General features: G+C 41.8%; 1 protein-coding gene across 1 annotated transcript; it reads left to right on the forward strand.

The window, feature by feature from the left end:
- The first annotated feature begins 5,361 nt into the window (after positions 1-5,361).
- Positions 5,362-10,394, forward strand: LOC132377736 (dual specificity protein phosphatase 7-like). The gene is made up of 3 exons (XM_059944049.1): positions 5,362-6,197; positions 6,940-7,374; positions 8,486-10,394. Exons 1-3 carry the CDS (start codon positions 5,807-5,809, stop codon positions 8,791-8,793), a joined length of 1,134 nt encoding a protein of 377 aa, XP_059800032.1. The 5' UTR covers positions 5,362-5,806; the 3' UTR covers positions 8,794-10,394.
- The last annotated feature ends 1,745 nt before the right edge of the window (positions 10,395-12,139 follow it).

The following is a 12,139-nucleotide window of genomic DNA, read 5'->3' on the forward strand; positions in this document are numbered from 1 at the left end:
GAAGGATTCTTCATTGCTGTTCCCGTAACCATCTTGGTTGACCAGTTAGGGTTGCTGGCCCTGAGCTGAACCCCTGAACCCAGAGGACCAGTGGACCATCAGTCTGGCCTCTACCCTTTGACCTGTTTGGCATGGGTGACCCCACCAAGAGCCAAAGCACAAAGCCCTGACTCCAGCCAACGTAGCTCTCCACGTCACTGAGGAACACAAGGCCTCCAAACCCAAAGGCAACATTGTGGTCCTCTTGGAGATTAACATCACATTCTGAAGTACATTGGTTTAGCGCAGTATGGTGACTTAATTAACATTAAAATGCATTATTCTGAGAAACTAGTTGTAAGGTTTATCTTTACAGAAACAATTTAATCTGTTCTTTTTTTAAATCCTATATCGTAAGCCTTTTCAAGTTAGGTAGTACCAACCTGAAGAGGTGGCGTGGCAATACTTCACATTATACAGCACAGTTTGATTTTTTTCATCACAGTATGCATTGTACTGAAGTCTTTTCTAAATGCCACATATACAATTCTTCCCTTAAAGGCAAAAAGGAGGCTTCAACTTATCTGTCTGTGCAGAGAGTCTGCTCTGTGTAAAGTTGCTTTGTGATAAAGTTGGTGGATAGGAAAATGTAAAAAATATGGACACATACAGTACATTCTTTACTAATGTTAAGAACTTAGGTTTTGTGAATAAACTTCTTTAAAGATCATGACGATCAGAAGCATTTTCATTGCGGTTTGATTTAATGTTGGGGAGAGTTGTATTACCATTTAGAGATGGATTTAATTACACATCAACAATGCTGAACTTGAACTACTTTTTTTATTTATACTCTCTGGTCTTAAGTATAGTGTCTGAATTGAGGCTTAACGAACTATAAACCACATCCTCACAAAGTGTATTACTGATTATTGAACACCATTAATTTAAAAAGAATTCTAATTAAAAAAGTATGGCTATGTTTAAATAGTCAGATAACTAAGTTTCCACATATCGTGACTTTTAGAGATTTATATTAGGTAATAGTTTTTTCTGACATTAAGCTGTGATAAATCATAAATTTGCATTTGGTGAATTGAATTGACTTTATTTCTTACATTCTTCACATACATGAGGAGTAAAAAATCTTTACATTATGTCTCCACGTGAATATGCAATGTGCAAATTATAGTAATTTGTAATAAATAGTATGTACAGTAAAGTATACAACAGAACAGTCAATATAGCTTAGAAATACAATTGTGTCAACGTAATTAATCAGTCTGATGGCCTGGTGGAAGAAGCTATCCCAGAGCCTGTTGGTCCTGGCTATTATGCTGCGGTACCGTTTCCCGGATGGTAGCAGCTGGAGCAGTTTGTGGTCGGGGTGACTCAGGTCTCCGATGATCCTTTGGGCCTGTTTTACACACCTGTCACTGTCAATGTCCTAAATAGTGGGAAGTTCACATCTACAGATGCGCTGGGCTGTCCACACCACTCTCTGCAGAGTCCTGTGATTGAGGGAAGAACAGTTCCCATACCAGGCAGTGATGCAGCCAGTCAGGGTGCTCTCAATTGTGCCCCTGTAGGAAATTTAGGATTTGGGGGCCCATACAAAACTTCTTCAACTGTTTGAGGTGAAAGAGGTGCTGTTGTGCTTTTTTCACCACACAGCCGGTATGTCCAGACCAAGTGAGATCCTTGGTGATGTGTATGCCGAGGAACTTGAAATTGTTCACCCTCTCAACCCCAGATCTATTGATGTCAATAGGGGTTAGCCTGTCTCCATTCCTCCTGTAGACCACAACCAGCTCCTTTGTTTTTGTGACATGGAGGGAGAGGTTGTTTTCTTGACACCACTGTGTCAGGGTGATGACTTCCTCTGTGTAGGCTGCCTCATTATTATTTGAGATTAGGCCAATCAGTGTGGTGTTGTCAGCAAATTGAATTATCAGATGGGAGCTGTGGGTGGCGACACAGTCATGAGTATACAGAGAGTAAAGGAGGGGACAGTACACAGCCCTGGGGTCTCCTGTGTTGAGGGTCAGAGGGGAAGAGGTGAGGGAGCCCACTCTTACCACCTGCTGGCGATCTGACAGCAAGTCCAGGATCCAGCTACACAAGGCAGGGTGTAGGACAAGGTCTCTGAGCTTCTTGCCAAGCCTGGAGAGAATTATGGTGTTGAGTGCTGAACTGTAGTCCAAGAACAGCCTTCTCACATAAGCATCCCTCCTCTCCAGATGTGTAAGGATGGTGCGTAGAGCTGTGGCTATTGTGCCATCTGTCGATTGGTTGTGTTGGTAGGGGAATTGTAGGGTGTCCAGGGTGGATGGAGGCGTGCTGCAGATGTAGTCCTTGACCAGCCTCTCAAAGCTAATGTCATCATAAACATCATAACGTTTAACATATGTTCAAGATTTATGATGTTCCAAATATTTTTAATTGAGATAATTTAATTATTTTCCAACAATGTATGAGGGAAGTTGACAATGCAGAGGGAAAGATTTAAAAAAAAACTTCATGGCCTACCAGTAGAAACAGTTTCAATCCCACATCCAAACTCTTTGTCAGGAGCACAAATCTACATGGGCTCTTTTCTCAAATATGCTGAGTGTTTCTGTCCCAATTATCCTTTTATGTGTGAATTCTAGATCCATTCTAATATTAAAATAAAAAATAAGTTCCTTAACCTCTTCCTAATTTCATATTAGTTAATTTAAATCCGTATCCTTACCTTGATAAACGAAGATACTTTCTTTCTGGTTTTCTCAAAATGTTACTGTATGTGCCACAGTTAAATCTCCCATTTACCTTAAGAGTCATTGAATGCTATGGCATAAAACTGGCCCTTTGGCCCATCTAATGCCAACCTGGTCTTCTATCTTGTGTCATCTACCTGCACCTGGACCATAGCTCTCCACAGAGAACATAACCTTTGACACCCCTCTGATCCAAGTACCTATATAAACTTCTCTGAACCCACATATCTCATTTTCACTGGCAGCTCTTCCCATACTGGAACCACCGTCTCAGTGAAGAAGTTCAAAGAGCATAACTCCAGCCCAGCCCATCTAACCTGTAAATAAAAATTTAATGACAACAGTCTCTTAAATTACTTCTCCACGTTAAAATTATTTTTTAAGATATAGCAAGCAGTGAGCCCTTCTGGCACTTTAAGCTGTGCTGCCCCGTGATCCCTCAGTTCAACCCTAAGCCTAATTATGGGACAATTTACCTACCAATGGGTAGGTCTTTGGACTGTGAGAGGAAACTGGAGCAGATGGAGGAAACCTACGCAGTCACCGACCGGGGAGAATGCACAAACTCCTTACAGGCAGGGGTGGGAAATGAACCCAGGTCACCTGTACTGCACTCTACCGGGCTGCCCCAATTATCTCCATAATGTGGAGGGGTAACCAGAATTTCACGTAGTAGTGTTCAAAGAAAACAGAAATGAAGGCTGCCACGTTTCTTCAAAGAATAGTGCCTGGTATTCCCTACCTCAGACAACTAGAGGCAACATCTTGGATTCCTTCTTAACCACCTTATCTACTAGTCTTGCTACCTCCGGGGACATGTGGATGCGAAATGTTTTCCTCCATTTCATAACACCTTGTCATTTATTGCGCATCCTCTTCTCAAAATGAATGACCTGGATTGATTTCCGTTTGGCACGTTTGTGGCCATCTATCCAGCCTATTCATCTCTTCCTGCTAACTGCATCTGATCCTTGTTTGGGCTTGCTACGGGTGCTTTCCAAACGTCAGGATCAGATGCTACGCTTTGATTCTTTTTTTACTTAGGATAAAATATGTCACCTAACGCACTCGAAGATGTTCCGCGGAGAGCATTCTGATTGGCTGCATCACAGTCTGGTACTGGGTGGGTGGGGGGAACCACTGCACGGATTCCAAGTAAGCTGCAGGTAGTTGAAAACTTAATCACCTCCATCATGGGTTATAGTCTCCGTAGATTCCAAGACAACTTCAAGGAGCGATGCCTCACAAAGGCTGCACCCATCATTTAGAAGACCCATACCTGGTTCTTATTGCTCCCTTCAGGAAGGAGGTACAGAAGCCTGAAGGCACACACTCAGCCACTCAGAATAGTTTCTTCCCCTCTGCCATCCGATTTCTGAATGGACATTGAACCCGTGAACCCTCACTATTTTTAATTTCTGCTTTACACTACTTATTTAACTGTTCAATGTGCATGCATATACTGACTGTAATGTAGTTTTATATAATCATGCATTGCATTACGCTGCAAAGTTAACAAATTGCACGACATATGCCGGTGATATTAAACCTGATTCTGAAACCCAGAAGGAAATACAGGGGGATATTAAAGCAACCTAATCTCCCAGATGTTTTGTTTAAAGCCTCGACGATAGTTCAAAGAGCAAACGATTTCCTCCTGGTCTTAAGGTCAATATTTACCTTGATATTATATTACTGATAAAAAATATTATCTAGCCGTTATCACGTTGAACTTAAATGTGAACTTAAATTGGCTGCCACGTTTCTTACATTACTTCAAACTGCTGCATTGGCTGCAGAGTGGCTTTGAAATGGGCTATTAAAATACAAATGCTGAAATTGCACCAAAATATTGATCTTAACCAACAAATCCCAACTGATGTTGTATAAACTGTAAAAAAAAAACAATTTAGAATGTTTTATGTGCACCTCGAGAATAATCCGGGTTTTTAATCAGGGTTCGGAAGTCAATTGCTCACACCGTTTAAAAGAATGAAACAAGAACGTTGCACGATTAAACACAAGTTGCTAATCCTGGTATGGATCGTGTTTCAGATTGTTTTACAGGAAATCGCATTATAGTCATCCGCTGCAGGAAGCAGTTTTGAAACTCCTTGGAGATGGGTCAAAACAAGTATACTGACACCAGTTCCTTGAGCGGGATCATTTTTAGAAATTATTTATTTTGCACATCTGCCCTTTGACTGCGGGCAGTGCTGTGCGCCTGCCTTGAATCGTGCTTTCCAACTTTTTAACTGACTTGAGTGAAATGTCAGAGGATCCCCAGGCACTTTTCGCAGAGTTACGCGGAGATTAGGTTAATTAATTGTTTTATTGTCCAGATTTGTTACTGTGATGAAGGTCTCCTTCCTGTACTTTCATTAATAAGACTGCACGGGCTAGTTACTCATTGACTCGCACCAACCCCGCGCTTTCCAAACCCAAACAAGGAGATATGGCAGGTCCGCTACCATAGAAACGTGACGTTGACTGCCTCTCATTCGTCCGCAACTTTTGCTACACACTTCTAATTCAATGTAACAATGGGAAGGAGGCGGTGCGCCAGTTTCCTTGGCGCTGATTGGCTCAGTGACCCAGGGCGGTATCGCCAATTGGCGGAGAGGCAGGCGCGGAACGTAAGGTCGCTTGTGGCGGAGGGAACTGTCTGTCAGGATGCGTCACGCCGCCTCGCTGCCTTAACTCGGTGTGTTGAGCATTGGGGAGGGAGGAGAAAAATTAACACACCGGCGGAATTGGTGGCACTGACCCAGTGCTTCAGTACTAGCGCCGAACACACGGGAGATGGTGAATGAAGACCAGCGAGATAGGACACGTAGTTTCAAGTGGGGGTCCCTGCTGCTAATCATCTCCCCGTACCTTGTTGCAGTGGAATTGGTTGTGCATTTTCACTACGACGGTCTTCAAAGCAAGATCTTTTAGCTCCCCTCGTAAGGAACACGCGAGACGATTGCGTTGGACTTGTGCCTTTTTTTTCCGCTGTCGGGGCAACGCTGTAGTTCGGAGGACGAAATTGGCCCCGTCGGCTTTTCCCTTAAAAGGTTTTCCTCATGAAAAATCAGCTTTTTTGTGCTACCTCGGCCATGGCGATGAACAAGAGTGTCGACTGGCTTCAAGAGCAGCTGGAATCTGGGGACGCCAGCCTGCTACTGCTTGACTGCCGATCCCACGAGCTCTACGAGTCCTCGCACATCGACTCGGCTATCAATGTGGTCATCCCGGGGCTGATGCTCAGGAGGCTGAAGAAGGGCAACCTGCCCATCAAGTCGCTGATCCCCAACAACGAAGACAAGGAAAAATTCGTGAAACGGTGCAAGACCGACACGGTTATCCTCTACGACGAGTGCACGATCGATTGGCACGAAAATGGAACGAGTTCTGTCCTGGGGTTGTTGCTACAGAAACTGAGAGACGATGGCTGTAAAGCTTATTACCTGGAGGGTAAGGCTGCAAACTTTTTTTCCCCCCTTTAGATTTGTGACAAGATGTAATTTTTATTTATTTGCTTCTGGAAGGTTTCTTGGCCGAACTTTCTGGCGCGGGTTGGTGGAGGGGGGGGGGGGTGCGCGATTCTCATTCGCAACACAATCTATCCCAGATATTTTTTTTAAAAATGAAGTAACTCCCTCCACCACCAACCCCTCCCATGACCAAGTTTGTGCTTTTTTAACATTTGAGTTGCATTCCTTCTGTAAAGCGGGCCGGTTAACTTTCCTCAGTGGCCGAGTTGAAAAGTCAAATCTCATTCCATGCGGGCATTTATTTATTTAATTGTTGGTTTGGGAAGGCTCGATTTGGGGCAGCAGAACTTGTTTTCTTTTCCTTTAAAGCTGGTATGCTTGCGCCTTCAGACTTTTTCATATATGTACAAAAAGTAGTTTTACGGTTCAGGAACCTTGAAGGATTGTAGAAGTGAACTGCTCCAAGGGAGGGAGAGAAGTGAAACAACTTTCCACCAAAATGGCTCCGCCATGTTGTCTTGCTTGAGTAAAATCCCAGTTTTCATGAATGGATAAATATTACGGGGGGAGAGGGGGTTTTGCGGCATGGGGCATGAATTGCCGGATTTCTAACTTTTGTATGAGTTGGGAGTGGTGAATAGGGTGGTGCCATGAAGTGTCAAATCTGCCCTCGTCCTGTTTACAACTTTTTCTCTCTCTCTTTCTTCCCCTCGTTGTCACAGGGGGCTTCAACAAGTTTCAAACCGAATACCTCGAGCACTGCGAGACAAACCTGGACTGTTCTTGCCCCAGCAACTCTCCCCCCGTGTCCGTGCTGGGACTGGGAGGGCTGCGAATAAGTTCCGACTGCTCGGACGGGGAATCCGACGCCGATCGGGAGCCGAACAGCGCGACCGAGTCCGAGGGGAGTCCTCTGCCCAATAACCAGCCCGCCTTCCCCGTCCAGATCCTGCCGTACTTGTACCTCGGCTGTGCCAAAGATTCGACGAACCTGGATGTCCTAGGAAAGTATGGCATCAAGTATATCCTGAATGTAACCCCTAATCTTCCCAACATGTTTGAGAACGACGGGCAGTTTAAGTATAAGCAGATTCCAATTTCAGATCACTGGAGCCAGAATCTTTCTCAGTTTTTCCCTGAAGCTATTTCGTTCATCGGTAAGCGTATTCTTCCTTTTGTTTGTATAAAGTTTTGCATTTGTAGGAACCGCTCAGAGTTGAATAAAGTTGTTTTAAGCTGTAATCAGTTAATTTGACTGTTCCATTTGTGTATATTTGGTTATCTCCTGTTACCCATGCCGTCTAATGGGTAAGTTACTGTAGCCTGACGTCCTGAAAGACCTAAATGTACTGAAGTGCATACCAAAGTTTGGATTTGAAAAGTACTGGAGGCAGCAGAAATGCTAATATTTGAAGATTGCCCAGTAGTGGCCATGATTATTGTGTTGGAAACGTGCTTCATGTAGCTAGTCCACTTATAATTGAATATGACAATGAACATTTTAATAGTCTTGATAAGTTTGAAAAAAATCTCTATAAATTAAAAGTTTTTTTTGTTGTAAGGATACAATGTTTTTACATTTAGACGATATTGGTGTCTCGTCTGATGTTCCCCCTTTAACAAAAAATAGCCAGTTTTTCTTTCTGTATCCATCTAAAAGTTATCACACCTTTATTTCTGCTCCTTGGTCAAGCAGCTGATTTTAGTCATAGAATTGCATGCAGGAGTGGGGTTTTTTTTGCTGCATTTGTTGTCAATTGCAGTGCAACATTACATGAAGAGAAATGCCCCTTCGCATTTTCTATTTACATGGTGAATGACAAAACTCAAGACATTTGAACACTACCTAATTAATCCAAATGGCTGACTTTGCAGTCACTTTCAGCAAGATTCGGTGAATAAAAGTACAATTACTGTAGTATGCTTGTAATTGAGGCATTTATTTTAGTTATTTAATTGCATGATCAGACCTTGACTTAAGATAGTATGTATTTCTAATACTCCTACAGCTTGCATTCTTGAGCTGCGTTCATTTTTATGTTAGGGACAGATACAGCTTTATTGACACTCTGACAGAAAATTGTTTAAAGTTATCCCTGGGGCTTCCTAAGTGTCGATCAAATTAGCAAATTATTATTGTCAATGCTTAAAATTCTGGAACTATTTAGAACCTCTTGAGCCAGTTTATTAACATTGATTAAATAATGTGGAGCGGTTCTGTAAATGGGATACAAGATTTAATTAATATTTTTATTTATTTTGGGACAGATGAAGCTCGATCCAAGAAGTGTGGCATACTGGTTCACTGCCTAGCTGGGATTAGCAGGTCAGTCACTGTGACTGTTGCATATCTCATGCAGAAATTGAACCTTTCACTGAATGATGCTTATGATTTTGTGAAAAGGAAAAAGTCCAACATCTCTCCGAACTTCAACTTCATGGGGCAGCTTTTAGACTTTGAAAGGACTCTGGGACTTACAAGTCCCTGTGACAACAGGGCTCCTAAAGAACAGCTGTATTTCACCACTCCTACCAATCACAATGTTTTCCAGTTGGAATCCCTTGAGTCGACATGAAGAAAAGGACATGTGCAAATCTTTAAAACGACTACCATTTGAAAAGCTTGCTATCAGGTGATCTTGGGGGGGAAAGACTGGTCTGACCAGGTTGATGAATCTGATCACTGCTTGGAGAAGGTGCTTGCTATCTCGTATCACCCTGATAATAATGATCGGGGGGAATAAACTGAGGTTCACTGAAGAGTGAGTTTTCAGTTTTGAAGGGTATTAAAGTTTATGGGAAGAATAGTTTTCAGAGTGCAGTTACATGCTGTGACGTCTGATGTTGTCAAGCACCCAGGCAGGCAATTAATCCACTACAGACCTGTTAGCTAAATGTGATGAAAAAGACTTGGGCACTTGGACATCTGCAGGAAGGTGCCATCCCCAGTACCCTCGTTTTACATTTTGAGGAAGCTTTACTCTACAAAGTGTAGGGTTGCTGCATTTTTCCCTCTTAATAACCGGACTGTTGTACAAACAGTTATTGTTCAATCACATTTTTTTGATTGTTTTCTATGTTATTTGTTGACCTAATGCAGTTTGCACAGTTGTGAAGCCTCTGAGTCATGGCACTTCACTGGTACTCCACAGAGATGATGGACACACTTCATTGTGGTAGGCATCTGGCAAATGTGAATGGGACAGACCTGGATGTTACCTGGACCGTACATTGAGTTCTGAAGGGAGGTTAGCATTGCAAGAATACAATTTTAAATTTGTTTTCTTTAAGTGCTTAAGCTGAAGAAGATGGACTGTTTGAAGTCCTAAGCCAATTTCTTTACAGCATGCTTGAGGTTGCCCTGGCTCTGCAGAGTCGCAGGCAATGATTAATGTTAAACAGCTGGGTTAAATCGGATCCAGGTCAGTCTGTCAGTGGGAAGTAATTGTAGATGCCAGCACTTATCTTGCATACTACATACTGAACTCTTTTTAACTGTTGCTGCTACTCTGAGGTCCCAGACAAAGTTGAAATAGAAACCTTATTGAGCTGCAAGGAAACGAAGATTACTGCAGTGTTACGCTTGGGTGGAAAATCGTCTAAGACTTCAACCTTGGCTGACCTTGTAATCTATTTCAGCATTTTTGTTTTTGTTTTGTAGTATAAATCCACTGAAATGCTTGGTATTAGAAATACTTATGAAACATAATTTGTATTGATAACTGAAGCTTTTTGGGTCCAAATTTCTGCAATTTCTTTTTGTGCATTCTGTTCCTTTTTTTAAAAAAAAAATTGTCCAATTTTCATAGCCTTTTATGTGGAGGTATGTCAGTGTGACCGTGTAAGATACAAAGAGGGTTTAACAGTTACAAGAACACAGGCATTATTTGGGGGAGGGAGAAAATCGGTTCATTACTAAATGGATCATCTTGCAACTTACCTCACTGAGGACTTTTCAGGGATGATGGAAATGCATCAGTTATCGTGTTACAGCTGAGTGGATTTGTAAAGCTTTTGTGCTGTACATGGTTGAGATGCATATGTGTTTCAATATGAGCTTGGTAGAGGGTAGTTTTTGCTTTCTGATTATGAAGGAAAAACTCTATATTGTATAGTATTCTGAACCAATACAACACATGTTTATACTTCAAATAAATATTGAATTATTTTTTCTTTAGATGCTGTGTTGCTGTTTCTGCGTCCACTTTATTTGAAAGTGTTGTGATGAGGGCAACTTTAGTATGGTTATTTTTCCCTGTTTTTGCTGCCTTGCGGCATGAAGAGTCAACCACACACTAATGGAGTAGAGTTAAATTTTTTTGCCCAGACTATATTAAAGGTGTGACATTTCCTTCCCTGAGGGCCATTAGCAAACTAGTTTGTTACAGTCATCAACTGGTATTCAGTTTCACAATTTCTAACTGCTTTCCTAATTTGGAACCATTGGCCTAACTTCCTTTTGCTTGATAAACATTTTTTTTTGCTGGTATTTTGTTCTGCTCTTTGTTCTCTAATTTAATGCTTTTAAATTAATCTTTTACCTCTGCCTACTGCACATTACAGTATTTGGTATTGGCCGTTTAGAAGCTATCTCCTTGGGGAAGGAATAATACAAGTTAAGTGTATTAGTCTCATCAGTGCTGGTGCAGTCACATTCTACTGAGCACATCGACAAGGAGTGCCGTCGAAGTAACAGTATCCATGAGGACCCCCACCCTCCGGGCCATTCTGTCCTGCTGCTGCTGCTGTCAAGAAGGTGGTACAGGAGCCACAGGTGCAGGAACAATTTTTAACCTTACAGCCATTAACTATCCTGAACCAGTAGGGATAACCTCATTCACCTCAACAATGAACTGATTCCACAACCTATAGACTCCCTTTCAAGGGCTCTACAACTCGTATTCTTGACATTTATTGCCATTATTTCTTATGTATTTGCACACTTTGCTGTTTGTTTTCCACCCCTCCCCACATTGGTTCTTGCGTATGTCTGCCTCTGTTGTGTGCTGTTTTTATTGATTCTATTGCGTTTCTTCTATTTACTGTGAATGATGCAAGAAAACAAATCTCAGGGTAGCTTCTGGTGACACATATGCACTTGGTTAATAAATTTATGTTGGTTTTTGAACTTTTTGATGCACAGTCAACTTTGGTTTACTGGGAATTCGAGGAAGGGTACTGTTAGACATTCTTAGCTGAAACCTCACCAGCTCCACTTGGATTGTCTCGTTAATGGGGGCTGAGATTTTCTCTAGAGATGGTGGGGCATACTTTTTCACTTCTGGATTCAGCTGTGAAAGGAGTTGAAGGGGCAAAAGATTTGAGGACTCGAGAATAAGTACTTGTATGAGCCAGTGCCTGCCAGTACTATGTTCTTTTTGAAAAACTGCTAATTAGCCTGTTGTAAACAGCATTAAGATGTCTTCTAAACCAATCGTAATTCACTTTTGTAGCAAAGGAAATTGCAGATTTAAATGCATGCTCGTGCTGCCAGGTTAAACATAAATTTTGTTTATGTATACACATTTGATAGTATTGGCATCTTATGGTAAAGGAGCCCCAACAATATCAATTGGGAAAAAAATACTTAGTCTTGGGGTGTATTTCATAATGCGGGAAGTTATTGCTCTAACTTGCATCAAGTACTTGATTATTTGATTTAAAAACTTAAATTCGTCTAAAACGGGTTGTGGTCTCTTCATCTAACTGCCATTGGCTACGTCCAGCTGTCTGTCATGTCGGATTTGGAAATTTTCCCTTTTTTTTTGGCACCAAAGCAGTTCAGTTGAAAGCAATATGTAATATATTTTTGCTTTTCTATGTTGTTGTCATTATGTCCTCTGTTACTTAATTGAACAAATTTTCATAAGCCTAAACAGTACTGCATTAAACAAGTTGGATCCAGCCACTGGGGTTAGTGAA

Source organism: Hypanus sabinus, chromosome 19 (genome assembly GCF_030144855.1).
Source record: "Hypanus sabinus isolate sHypSab1 chromosome 19, sHypSab1.hap1, whole genome shotgun sequence".
NCBI classification, from domain to species: domain Eukaryota; kingdom Metazoa; phylum Chordata; class Chondrichthyes; order Myliobatiformes; family Dasyatidae; genus Hypanus; species Hypanus sabinus.